The sequence below is a fragment of the Haliotis rubra genome, unplaced genomic scaffold, assembly GCF_003918875.1.
Source record: "Haliotis rubra isolate DU_JTF1 unplaced genomic scaffold, ASM391887v1 Scf801, whole genome shotgun sequence".
Taxonomy (NCBI): domain Eukaryota; kingdom Metazoa; phylum Mollusca; class Gastropoda; order Lepetellida; family Haliotidae; genus Haliotis; species Haliotis rubra.
In genome coordinates, this window is record NW_025767526.1 from 160,169 (window position 1) to 174,804 (window position 14,636).

The 14,636-nt window shown below is 39.4% G+C and overlaps 1 protein-coding gene across 1 annotated transcript in view; it reads right to left on the minus strand.

Annotated features, from left to right (window-relative positions):
* The window catches only part of LOC124261639, a 139,635-nt gene extending 125,391 nt beyond the window's left edge, over positions 1-14,244 (minus strand). Inside the window, exons 1-12 of the mRNA XM_046695980.1 lie at positions 14,169-14,244; positions 12,240-12,327; positions 11,531-11,650; positions 10,126-10,377; positions 9,629-9,805; positions 8,800-8,937; positions 8,460-8,594; positions 6,441-6,578; positions 6,228-6,362; positions 5,949-6,083; positions 5,639-5,753; positions 5,326-5,483 (exon numbers count right to left, since the gene is read on the minus strand). Of these exons, the coding sequence (XP_046551936.1) occupies positions 5,326-5,483; positions 5,639-5,753; positions 5,949-6,083; positions 6,228-6,362; positions 6,441-6,578; positions 8,460-8,594; positions 8,800-8,937; positions 9,629-9,805; positions 10,126-10,377; positions 11,531-11,650; positions 12,240-12,327; positions 14,169-14,207 (1,630 nt within the window). The 5' untranslated portion in view covers positions 14,208-14,244. The remainder of the gene's footprint in view (positions 1-5,325; positions 5,484-5,638; positions 5,754-5,948; positions 6,084-6,227; positions 6,363-6,440; positions 6,579-8,459; positions 8,595-8,799; positions 8,938-9,628; positions 9,806-10,125; positions 10,378-11,530; positions 11,651-12,239; positions 12,328-14,168) is intronic.
* Between the last annotated feature and the right edge of the window lie 392 nt (positions 14,245-14,636).

Below are 14,636 nucleotides of genomic sequence, written 5' to 3' on the forward strand. Positions count from 1 at the left end.
CAAGCGGGAAGATCAGTTATTGACGTCGCAAGAGCAATGGGATGCAGCCGTCGTACTGTGTATGACTTGCGAGTTCGTCTACAACAAACTGGCACCACTTCTGATCGCCCAAGGTCGGGTCGTCTACGTGTGACGTCACGAGCAGACGACCGTCAAATCGTCCTACGTCACCTACGTGACAGATTTCTGCCGGCTACACGAACCAGGGCTGAGATGTTTAGAGGTCGACTGTCCTCACAGACCATTCGAAATCGGTTGCGGGCTGCCAATCTCTATTCTCGACGTCCATATCGTGGGCCAATATTGACGCCGTTTCATCAACGTCAACGTCTGCTGTGGGCCCAACGTCACCTCCGATGGACCCAGAGAGACTGGAATCGAGTCGTCTTTAGCAATGAATCCCAGGTTTACCCTCAGATTCGCGGACGGCAGGCATAGAGTGTGGAGACGACGTCGTGAACGGTATGCCCAATGTTGTGTACAGGAAGCTGACAGATTCGGGGGCGGAAGTTGCATGGTGTGGGCTGCTTTCTGTGGGAACAACCGTTCCCGACTTCTGGTCATCCGTGGAAACCTCACAGCTGCTGCTTACCGCGACCAGATGCTCGTCCCTGAACTCGTTCCTTTCATGGTGGCTCATGGTCCAGGTCTACAGTTCCAGCATGATAATGCTCGGCCGCATACCGCGATGTTGACACGAAATTTCCTTCAAAACGCTGGAATCAACGTCATGGACTGGCCATCGAGGTCCCCTGACCTTAATCCAATAGAGCACGTTTGGGATGCACTTGGGAGAAGGCTTCGTGGTCTTAGGAACCAACCTCAGAATTTGCAGGAACTTGGCGCTGCCTTGCAAGAGCAATGGCGCAGAATCCCCAACCACGTGTTCACAAGCATCAGGCAGTCGATGTGGAGACGGTGTTTGGCAGTGGTGAATGCGCGGGGCGGGCCATACACGATATTGAACTGAGAAATTTCGCATTTTTATTCTTGTGACTTGACATTCTGTATACCCATGTTTTGGAACGGCGGTGTAGCCTAATGGAACTGATTATGGCACTGTCAGTGTATCGAGTACATCACACAGATCTCAGCAATGAAATAATAACAATTTAACCATTTCACCATCTCTTGTTCTTTTATAGTGCCCTGAAGAAAGAATGTGAAGTTTCTTTTTTGACTCAGTATATAATTATAAAATGTTCTCGTCACGATATGGCTGAAATATTGCCGATGTGACGATAAATATTAACTCACTCACTCACTCACTTTAGCATCCTATTGATGTAATAAAAGACTTATTATCCCTTACGACTTGCCAGAAATATATACCACTGACACTTTGCTCAGGATCACAAACATTCACAACTTTACTTAAACGCGATCTATAATTTGAAAATGTATCCATTTAAAACTGGATAAATAATAATATGGTAACCCCTCTTTAGGCAAACAGTCACTTTAATCTAACCTTATGCACTTGATACATGAGTAACCATAAAAATGAATTTCATGGCACCAATCAAACATTTTGCAAATCATGGTACGAGTCATTGACAAGTACACAGCACCTGTCAATGGTAGGTATGGGATCCACAAGATGCAATGACATACTGAAACCTAGGATCTATGCTATCAATAAGCTTAGATATTTAAACCAAATTTGATCCCACATGATAGTTTTCTGTTGAATCCATGATTTAATCCTTAGCAAAGTGTGAATAGTATATAGATAATTGAAACTTCGAGGTTAACAGTTTCCAAACAGCGAACACTTGCCATATATATGGAATGTTAACAATTGCTCCGTACATCGAAAACTGTCGCACGCGGTTTTGTCGGTGTTTTCCGAACTCGTTTCAATCACAAGTTGTGCGTAGGATATTCGTAAAGAGCGCTCCAATCCAAGTATAGATCGGAAAATATGCACTAATGGTATTCCTATCGACTGGCTCACAAGTAATCAGTACCAAGGTACAGACAACAGGCACACCCGATCATAACCGTGACGTTGCTCGACATGACTCAGAGGCTGTTACGTCGATGTTTTGAGCAGAACACAGACCGGTACACATACGGAATTTCTCGACTCTGGTGAATCTGATAACAATGCACCCTTATAGATGGGCGACTCTCTCGCCATTAGCTATCGCCACACTGATGTGTTCATATATTTTATGCAATGATTTACTAAATGTATACAGATGTGTCCATGTATATTACGGGAAAGGTACATACCTAAATCAGTTACCATGAACGAAACAGGTGTTCACAAATACCTCTCCATATTATCACAATTCGCCGTGCATTGCAAACTACAATACACTCAGGTCAATATGTCACAGCCGCTCTCACAATATACAGTACCCCAAGCGTCGTCCGCTATACAAATTGATTAAGCTGAGCGTTGTACCGCTGTCGAAGTACATCTTCCTTCGGAAATAACAGTATCTATTCCACATAATTATGATGAAACGATACTACTGGCATCACGATTAAATTGCAAATGTAATCTAAAAGCTCATGGATATTCACCTGTACCCACGTTGGAAACATACATCGACCAACAACCAGGAAGAAAGTTGTAGAGAGGAGACTACCCGTCTACCTCACCAGCTAGCATAGGAATCTTTTGACAGTTCGTTCAACTTGATACTACATCCTGCATTGCAGTTTTCCTCGTACGTGGTTTATTGATTATATATTATATTATATTTTTCATAATAATGAGTAAATACAGGTAACATTTGTCCATTTGTCCATTTGTCCCTTCCCGTAATAAAGGACCACAAATAATGTTTGCGAGCAAACAGGAACACACACACACAGACACACACACACACACATACATGCATACAAACCCCTCCTTCTACCCTTACTCTCAGCAGACCCGTGAAGATCCGGGTTAGAATTAATCTTCAGTAACCCATGCTTGTTGTAGGAGGCGACTAACGGGATCGGGTGGTCAGGCTCGCTGACTTGGTTCACACATGTCATCGTATCCCAATTGCGTAGATCGATGCTCATGCTGTTGATCACTGGATTGTCTGGACCAGACTCGATTATTTACAGACCGCCGCCATATAGCTGAAATATTGCTGAGTGCGGCGTAAAACTAAACTCACTCAACCTCCTGATAGTGCACGTAAGTCCCAAAACGTTCAAAGTAAATTTATAAACTTACCAACTTTTTAAGCGTAGTATTTTGTTATTTTAAATTTCGGCTAAATTTTCTTACAGTCACCAGCGGCTGAAGGGATGGCGTAAATCCAGCTAGGGTCCATGCAGGTAGCAAAAGCACTGTAAGTTCCCATGGTCCGTTCTATGGTGATCTACCTTCAGTTGCTGGCGATCTATTGCCCATTTTTACGACGTGTTGTTGTACTTAGACAGCTCGTCAACCACGCCCCCAATCACAAATCATAAATTCATGAGAATGATAATAGTATTTTTACGTGTGTCCTATTTATCGACATAATCCAACCTTTCATAAACATACATCAAGCATTAAATGAGTATATGGATTCAACATCTATACTGTGCTTATTGTGATTATGGTCAGTGACCAGCATGACATGTCATGGCAAAAAACAGCGTGTTAAGCTCATGATTACATTTATATTACAAAAAGTAACAAGTGTAATTAGAAATACATATAAATGATTTTATGGCAAAATGCCAAGGATCCGGAAAGAGTAATACAAGAGGTGACAGTACAGATATGTATGTGTCATGATGTATTTGACCTTGTTACGGTTTTGATCTAATATATACCTCCCGGAGGTATCTTTGGCATTAATGAAAATGTCAGTGCCACAAGTACATACATGTACACATCATAAGGGATAAATGTTTCAATGTGAAAATTCTTAAGGATCTTTTTACAAATGTTAATTTTCATTTAATCATTGAGTTTTTAAAAGAAATTGATTTAATTAATTCATTTTGATTGATAAGTTTTGTAGATAGATGTATTTTATAATTGGTATAGTTTAAATTAGCAACTGAGATTGTTAGTGGCTGTGTCCTCAAAGGGGGTTAAAGTACTGTAAACTTATTGTCCTCCTGAGAATCATTCAAGGTAAATTTATTCTTACCACCTTTTAGTCGTAGAATATATGTCATTTTACTGTATGGCTAGATTTGACTGAATGGCTAACGGCTGAAGGGATGGTGTAAATCCAGCTAGGCTCTATGTAGGAAGCAAATGTACCCATATGCATGGTACCTGGTATGGTGATCTACCTTCGGTTGTTGGCAATATATAGCCTGTTTTTTATATTGTATTGTCTTCTATAGTTAAAAGTTTTTAGTTTTTCATACTGGTTTTATATCTAAATCTGTGATCTCTATATATTGTACTGTCCGTCGTTGACAGGGTTTTATAATTTGACTTAAATTATTGCGACATTGTTTATTATTCAAATGAAATGTTTCAAATAATATATACAAAAGGTCACACACTATAATGTATAATTATATGTAATATTTCAGTGCACATAGTAAAAGTAATAGCTTTGTACAATTTTTAACCCTTATGTCACATGGAGGGACACCAAGACATGGTCTCATATGTTTCAACAACAGCTAATTATTCAGGGAGAAATATGTCACAAAATATCTACAAAAGGTAATATACTGTCATCTATTATACCCTGTATTCGAACGTGTGCTGACAACCCCACATTTGGTAGGTTTGGTTAAATGTGACCAGGTTACACATAAAGGAAAATGACAGACAGCGAGTCATAAGAATATTTAAATTCGGTGTCTCGCAGAGTAAGATTGCATGTCAATTCAATGTCCGAAGGTGTAAGGAGGAAGTTATTCATCCATATATTGTTATCTTCCCTTGTTCCTCCAACTTCTAAATGCCTCAAAAACAGGCCGACCGACTTACTTGATGGCACAACTTGCTGTCGCCAGAGATGGGGAACACACTAACGGTAGACAACAAAACAGTGGAGTGGGATCCTTCTTCACCAGTCAGATGGTAACATTCAATGAGGTGATCATGGTGTTCTTCAAAGTCATCATGGGAAGGAATAACTGCTGAAGGGAGGACTCAAAGGATTGGAGTTGGTAGGAATTTAAACATTGTGAGATACAGAGGTGAGTTTGTTCAAACGGCTAATTTGTCGTTTTTACAACAAACAAACATGAATCATGCCGTTATCCTATTATTGACATCAGAACACGTCTTGTTGTTGTGGTTCAGTTGTTAAGTAATAAGTGACCTTGGCCACACTCAGAACAATTTAGGTAACAAAAGAGTACTCCATATCAATATACATCGACAGTTCGCTGTATGCAACTATTCAGCTCAAATACGGCCCTGAGGGTCGTCGCCTACACTAATATTAGGAGTGGCATCGTCGATGTGCTCATATGTGTTCTCCACAACTGGATCCTTGGTCCTCTCGTCTAAAGACAAGTAGTTATCTTCGGGTTTCTTTTGTGAGACATCCAGTTGCATTTTCAGTCTGCAATATATAGAAATGTTCCAACGTTTCAATTTCTTTTATAAGTTTCTAGACGGACCCTGAAATGCCTTCCAATATATATATGTACATATATATATATATACGTATATACGCACACACACACGCATATAAGACATTGTCTTACTTCCTCTCACCTTCTGATGTAAATGATAGCTGTCAGGAGAGTGATCAGAGACAAGACGAGTAACGTCCCAAGTGTTGCTACAACTGGCACTACCTGGTTTGAGTACCCTGATGTTGCAGGACAACCTAGTTTCAGAACATAAATAAAGGGTTCATATCAGATGCCTTGATGTCTTACCCTCGTTATGTTTATAATGAGAGAACAAGATTTTCAACAGCAGTTATCTCGCTGTCAGTTGTCTGGATGACAGAGCAAACTTTGTATATGATCGAAAGCAAATTTTTATTTCACAATATTACCTACTGCTTAAAGTATCTTACCTTGGCACAGGGGCTTCATGAAGTTACCCTGACATCCTTTTGGACATTCTCCACTGGACTTATCACAGGTTAGGGCGTCTTTACACTGACCACATCGGGACATGCAGTCATCCCCGTACATACCATCCACACATTCTGGGGAGAAGACGAGACATATGTTTCATCTAACCGCCCGACTTCTGCGATATATTGACACGCCTGCTTTATCAAAGGGACCAAGAACCTCATGGGGTGGGGCAGAACAATTACAAATTCCATCACATCAAAAGTTTATCCCACCTTTACAAAATGGTTCTTGAAACCCTGGCCGACATCCTTCTTCGCATGTTCCATTGACCTTGTTACATGGCAGGTTTCCTTTACATTGGCCACACTCAGACTGACAGTGGTGTCCATGACGACCATCACTGCAAACTGTCAAGATACCATGAACCGTTAACAAAAAACTACACGTTTCAGTAATACAAGAATACGTACAGATCTAGTACCTACCCTGTGAACATAAATCTGGCCACCATCCTGGCTGACATCCTCCAGGACATTTCCCTGTCACCTTGTCACAGACATCATTGTCCAGACAGTAACCACACGGAGACGCACAACTGGCACCATAACGTCCTTCTGGGCATGCTGTAGACAGTAACATGAACATGTATCATAGTTCAACCGATTGTAAGCTTCTGTGATTAAGTTAATGTTCCATTTTGTGAGCTAGAGACATTAGAACATGAAATGCCAAGGGCAGTTGAGGGATAATCTCATTTACTCGTGACATGTTTGGCGTCTGGACAGGCTAAAGAATGGCCTAGTACTCTTCACTTGGACAAATTGCGTGTTAATAATCTTTTTAGGTTTCTATATACATGTAGGTTTATTTAATGATTGTTGAAACATTGAAATAATGTCCTTCTGGGCATGCTGTAGACCGTAACATAAACACGTGCCTGTGAACGATTGTACGTCTCAGTGATGCAGTTAAAATATGTCAATCTTGTGAGCATGAGGCATTACAACATCAAATGTCAAGCGCTTTGAGCATATCCCTGTGACGTGGAAAGGCGCTATATAAATGGCCTATTATTATTATTATTATTATTATTATAATTATTATTATATTGTCCATTATTCTTGACATGTGTGCTCAGGTTACTATGTATATGTAGGTTCTTTAGATGATTGCTAAAATTTTGTTCTTTTACTGTCCGTCTTTGGCAGATGTTTATCATTTACTTTTAATTATTTTAAATCTATAACTTGATTTAGTCAGGATATGGCTGGAATATTGCCGATGTGACTGTACATTTTAACTCACTCACTCACTTAAAACAGTTGAAATCATTTCTGTTGCAATTTGTCGTGTGTTAGGTCAAAATATTATCAGGATGACTGGACTTTCCTTTGGAGATAAACGACAAAGTCAAATCTGAACAAGAGACATCCTATTCTTTCCACCTTGATTGTACCGACTATGCCTATTTTGATTTTTTTATTCTCCCCGGAGATGCATTTAGACATCTAAGTTTCACTATATAATATGTACACCTTAGGGACATTTGAAAACATTTCCAATTAACTTAGTTCACGAATATTCCATTTCAGTCCCCAGCAGATGCAACATATTTACGTCATCTGACCACAGAGGCCACTCGGACATGATGTGAACAAAGGACGTAGATTAACATGTGTCTTTACAAGTATCCTATATTTCCATGATAACTAAACGGAATTAACAATATTAATTAAAAACATCAAGGCACACATATCTAAAAGAATATTGATATAAACTGTTCTCGTCACAATATGGCTGCAATATTGCCGATGTGACGTTAAATTTTAACTCACTCACTCACATATCTAAAAGGTAAAAATTAAACAACTTACACTGTCTTTAACCCAATAGAGTGCAAGTGTTGCTTTAGAAAAAAATATTATTAAGGGCATACATATATGTTATGCAATACCATACATGATACTGTCCAAGGACAGTTCATATATGTTTAAAAAAAGAATGGAAGAATTTATGGTTTATGTTCAACCAAGTTCATTCATAATAATTTATGCTTTTTGAAGGCAATGCTGTTGCGATTGTATAACTTATCTCCACCAAGAGCTCATGCTTTTAACTTCTACGTTATAATATACCATGCTCATTCTAAGAAATTTCTAAGGGATTCCATCTCAAAAGATATTTCACGCAGGATACAATGTACGAGGCTAATTCAAAAGGTCTTATGATAGAGACATATGGAGGACAATTCCAAAGTTGATGCATCAGTAGCATAAAATAATGACCGAGGCAATTCCCCATTTTGAGTGAGCAGGATGCATGTACAGTCTTTCATGAACACCCGGGATCATCACAATTTTATAGTGATTCATAGCGCATTATATAGTCGGTATTGTACAACCGACGCTGCTTATAGAAATTAATTATTGTCAATATGGAGAGGGTTTATTCATGCTTGTGATAGTATTCTGGGAATATGCATGAAAACATCAATATGTACTCACGTTGACGACAGGTGTCAGTTCGCCACCCTGCTGCACAACCCCCTGGACAGACACCTGTAGTCTTGTCACAATAGGCAGCATTGAGGCAGCTGCCGCATCTGGAGGTGCAGTCGCCATAGTAACCGTCTGGACACGCTGTTGCATAACAACTTCGTAATGATAAGTTTAAAATAATCTGATGCAATTTAAATATGGACATTTGCTAATAAAGGGTTCATCCCGGAAGGCCATGGCAATTTTTAATACTATACACCAAGATACATATTGGAATGGTACATATCTGGAAACACAAGGTAGACAATCCGGTTGCGTTTGATTGTGTATGGCTCAAAATCTGTACCTGTTTGGCAGTCCGTCCCCATGTATCCTGGAGAACATCCACTCACACACTGTCCAGTGATCTTGTCACATACTTCTGTGTTTAGTGAACAATGACACTGTTTGTCACAGTCCTCACCAAACCAGCCGTCACTGCAAACTGAAAATGAACATGATAACAATAGATAACTGACGTGACATATAACTGGCAACGTCAGAACCAAATTACAAATCAGATTTCGTGATTAATGATCATCAAAATTGGGAAAGGGGTTCCCTTCGAATAATACAAACAGATAAATAAAAACACAATGCCCTTTTCTCCAACACGTTTCCTTCCTTACTCCCTGAATCTACTATCTCCCTGACTGACTGACTGAGTTTAGTTTTACGCCGCTTTTAGCAATATTCCAGCAATAGAACGGCGGGGGACACCAAAAATGGGCTTCAAACATTGTGCCCATGTGGGGAATATAACCCGGGTGTTCGGCGTGACGAGCCAACGCTTTTACCACTAGGCTACCCCACCGCCCTACTATCTCCCTGAAGAGTAAAGACCGAGACATTTTAAATAAAGGGCATTGTGTTTTCATTTATCTATTTCTTATCTACAGTTTCATTACGAGCGTTGTTATCTGTAACGTCATTTAGAGCAATCGATTTGCCCAGCTTCAGGAAAGAATCCATGAGTGTCGCAGCCTTTTGTTGTTCCAGCTATTGAATTATTGCTTTTTCATCAGTTCACTGATTTCACTGAGATTGGCACATTACATTGACCAGTCGTCTTGTTGACTAATCGAGTTTCTGTTGTGTTCACCTGCTCACCTACTCACAGACGTATGTTAACCTACCAAATATCTGCACCTCGCACAACGCGACATAATTGCTTGTCTGTATAGTGAGGTTGTTTCCTGTCAGTGCTTGTTGACATTTGACGTCAGCTATAGCAGGTGGGTATGTGTCACTTGACCACTGGAAGCATAGCTGACCACCGACATATATCTTCATGCCCTTGTTTCTGTCCAAGACTGCATATCAAAACAGAAAATTACATTCTTTGATGTCAGATGTCACATTTGATAAAGCAGTAGATAGATTGTGAAAGGTACAGCAAGTATTAGTATGCACAAACACAAGTCCAAAAGACAAACAAGTGTTTACTGAGGATCCAAAGTAGCCATGATAACAATACATCCGCACGTACCTGTTATCAAGCATTACAAGGAATACATCAACAATACATGATATTTTAATGATGATTCAGTTAACGATAATAATGGGTAGTTGAGCACAATATTATTTATAATTGAAAACTAAAATGAAATATACATTTTCCACCGATACTCACAGCCATCACGTAGATACAGCTTAATGTGTTGTATCTTGTCTGTGTTAGAGTTGCCCAGATGAACAGTCCAAGCTGGATGTGGATCCCCTGTGGCTGTATGTGTACATGTGAATGGTTTGCTATAGAAGTTGGTGGTAGCTCTGCCATCTACGCCGTACCTGGCCTCGAACCTGTGATCTGTATACCCTGTCTTGTCACTGTTTTCAGTGAATGTACTGCTCTGTGTGGCACTTTGTCCTATAGCAATATTTCCTGAAGAAAGTGAAACCATGTACAACATCATCAACATAAGGCAATGGTGGAAATAATGGCGTTTGGTTCATTGTACGGTAACAGTTAATACGTGGCCGTGTATAGTGTTTCGTAATGTATATCTGACTCATACATAGCTGAGCTTTAGATATCCATCATAATAGGCAAACGTGGAAAACGGAATGCAGATGTCAAGTAGCATTTCGAAATACAGACACCGCCGATAAAAATATGAAATTATATTTTTATTGGCAACAACTGAGTATATATTGAGCGTGACATTGAAATAACATGTAAAGGAGACTCATACAAAGATAGCACTCAGATATGTAAAACAAAATACAGACCATCAGAAACTATTATATGTCATGACGTTTGATTCTGCCCAGTCATCGCACTGAGTACTCCGTGTGATAATTTCCGAATTAACATGAAACATGTGATGGTACCAAAAAGGGAATTTCGAAAAGAAATGGTTTATGAAATATTAGAGTGTATTTAACATATTTGTTCCGTCATGCGACCATTTGGAAAGAAGGTAGTTATCAAGCTGGCATGTTGGTTTTATTTTTTTCTGAACCGTGAAAGTACCTGAAAGAACTAGTTCAAAAAAAACATACACGATTTTTATCTTTTGGACTAATGGCGAAAAATACATGTCTTGTCATTTTTTCAAAATGTGTTATCTTACATATGACATAAACCCTTCAAAACTATTAACTATAAAAATACATTATAGTATGTAAAGTACGTTTATTAATTTTACGCAGAGGAATCATGTATGAAGCAGAAGTACCGTAAGTCTCCTTGCTCCCAAGAAGGGGTTGTTTGTGGTCTATAGGCTAGTTATAAACTGTGCTAAATAATATTCGGAAAACTATATTTGTTATAATTTTGTTCGTGTTTGTTATTTATGAAGAGTGATACTTAACCAATCTATCTAACTAGGTCTATCTGAGGGTAATATGCGACACACTATGGCCAGGATGATTTTTCATTATTTGTTGTGTCTGTATATCTAAGTACACTACACACAGACTCCGATCCATCTTATATATTGGTTTCAACAGAATGAAATTGCTTGATATAAACCTAAACGAGTGTGATCCCATTGTACATCGATATCAACCAAATGCAAATGTCCTCTACTCACGTCTCTGGCAATGGGAACCGTACCATCCTTGCTGACATATGTCTGGATAACCGTCCTGGCTACAGGGAGTAGAGGGGAACACGGCACAGGCAGCTGCAGTGTTACAGTGACACGCGGCATCTGAAAGCATAATGAAAATAAGGAAATTACGTTTTGATACTGCAGGGATATCGACTTTTATATATGAACAGAAAACAGAAACATGTCACCCTTCCGTGGGTGACTTCTTGGTTAATTCCACAAAACATTTAGTACTAGCTAATGATACATGATATACGATGTGAGACAGAACTGTTATATCCAGGATGTGTCAAGCACAACTTGGGAAATAGTACCAGATACATAGTTGCCACTAATGGTAGCATACCAAGAGTGATTGATTGATTGATTGAGTGAGTGAGTGAGTTAGTTAAAGTCACAACGACAGCATCTCAGCCATATCGTGCCACAAACAAGTTCTAAATACATGATGAATACATTCATATTATAAACATCTGTCAAGAAAGGCCAGAAACAAAACCACTAGCATATCACAGAAACAGAATTTAAAACAAGCATTTATCTTTAATATTCCATTTCTATCAGAACAAATATAAAAATGGACCGTAGATCGCCAGCAACTGACGACAGACCACCATACTAGGGACCATGTGGACTTTTGCTACCTGCATGGGCATAACATACCAATAACCCCTATTAAACGTCCTACCGGTGAGAGTCCCAGTGATGGAGAGAAAGAGCACCGTGTTCAAAAACCACGCCATCGTGCTTTGGGTTTGTTCCGTCGGGGATGGAACCTAAAACGGAACAATCATTGGTGTGTATTCTACTTCCTACGCATATTTCACAAAACGACATGATTACATGATAAATGGTCAAGCCAGACATGCTTCTCCTTCAAATTTCAACAAGGACGACTTTGGCAACTGGAACTCTCGCCAACATTTGCCAATTTGTTGCTAAATTTAGTTGCTGAATGTACACCTGCGATAAAACCTAGTGAGCACATCGTGTCATGCTTACCCATCCCTTTGATCCGACCTCGTCTCTCGATCTCACAGAAACAACCTCCCAGTGAAACAATAGGTTGCCGGCAGGTATACTATATTACATGGTAAATGTCCTACTTAGTGTTACAATCTCTGGTGACTTGACATACAATTGATTGTGAATCTGGGACGTGCCTGACAGTTAACGCATATACATTTTTGTGGTCTTAGTTGATTACATGTGAATTTCTTTTCAGACCGATTGGGAGAACTTTTGACTGCACAGATTGTGTCCTATACCAGCGCCTTGAGCAAGCACTAGTTGCCTGGATATGTGCGCTACATATAAATATCATATAATAATAATTAAACAAAATATATCAGTATAAAATATATCGGTACAACTAAAAAGCATGAAAACGACATGTTGCTTTCACGCATTAAAAGTGTTTGGGGCCTGATTGAACAAGTCCAGATTAGATTGCAAGATTGCGAATTTTTGCATCATGTGTGTGTGTGCGTGTGAGTGTGTGCGTGTGAGTGTGTGCGTGCGTGTGTGTGGTTAGTTTTACGCCGCTTTTAGCAATATTCCAGCAATATCACGGCGGGGGACCCCAGAAATGGCCTTCACACATTGTACCCATGTGGGGACTCGAACCCGGGTCTTCAGCGTGACAAGCGAACGCTTTAACCGCTAGGCTACCCCACCGCCCCCTTTTGCATCATGTTCAAAAGCTGCGGTCGTGTCAGCTTTTCACAAACATTGGTACGTACAAAGTATAAATGAATTATAAATCTCGTAATCTAGCACTCAAGTATGTTTGCACTTTTGGTATATTTAGCTCCATAGTATAGCGTACAAAGGGTTTCAAGCTGCAGTTAGTTCAGACTTAAGATTCGCTTATCTCGAACATTCATGAAAGTTTAAATATACCTTGCAGTGTGTTTACATATTTCCTCATGAATTCATGCGGGTATATTCCTTGGTTCACAAAGATATATGTTTACACAACAGCAGAGTGAATAAGCGTACATGAAACATGTTGGATTCACACATAGGATTGTAAATAAAGACCTTTCAGGTGAGGCTAGTCATTGACGAATAACAGATTGAAAGCTGTTCAAAAGAAGAGTTGAAAGCTACTGAATGTGTATAGCAGTATGTTCATATATGCTCCCATGGAGTAGGGACGTGAGTTCCTATTTCTATTTATATACAGCATGCAGTTAAAAAGCTTTAAGTCGAATACGAAGGTGACGACATACATAATTCGAATTATCCGAGATTCGATAAAACCGAGTATTGTAGAACAAAAACCATCCGAAGGGACAGTGTTTGTCCTTAGAGACAACCATAATCTCGACACATCAAAGTTCGACACAACAGTGACTGCATTTTCATGAGTAAGACTATCTATGTAATTTGTTTCTTTCATGGAGTTACTAAGGAAGCTTTCAGGATATTTTTCTCAGTAAAAAGTAGTTATATGATTATAAAGATTGTGCATATAGCGCGATAGAGTATCGTTATACACAGTTCTGTGCCATAATTAGGCAATTTGTACGCAAATATATATGTTTTACAATTTGCTAGAAGTCTACGTACGTCTACATCAAACCAAAACAAGTGATTCTACACATGAACACACCAGAGGAAGGAGATACATATTTTGAGGAAATCCTTTCATAGACAAAGATTTGGTCCAGATGATACGTTACAGTGTAGAAAAGCACAGGTACAACATAGGTGTGGTCATCATCCTGTAATATCGAAGTAAGATAATATAAGATATTATCACAGGACCTAACCCCCATACACTGGTATTTATCACATGTTGATCAGTCACTCATATATACAATGGCTTTGAGTTAAACGAAGAAATCTGTCTCTGCTTACCTCTTACATATACAGCCCACAGTTGTTCAATGCAATGCCTGAACAGCAATACATGTATAGGCTACCAGGACGTAAACTGAGTGAAATACGTATTGAAAAACACAAATCGAGCCATTGTGTCTGTCACTGGTCTGAATGCTTTTGTGTTGATTGTGAAAAGCACCTTGTCGACTGTTATGTATAGCTTTGTGATACCTGAAATCAGCTTGGCTGGGGCAGT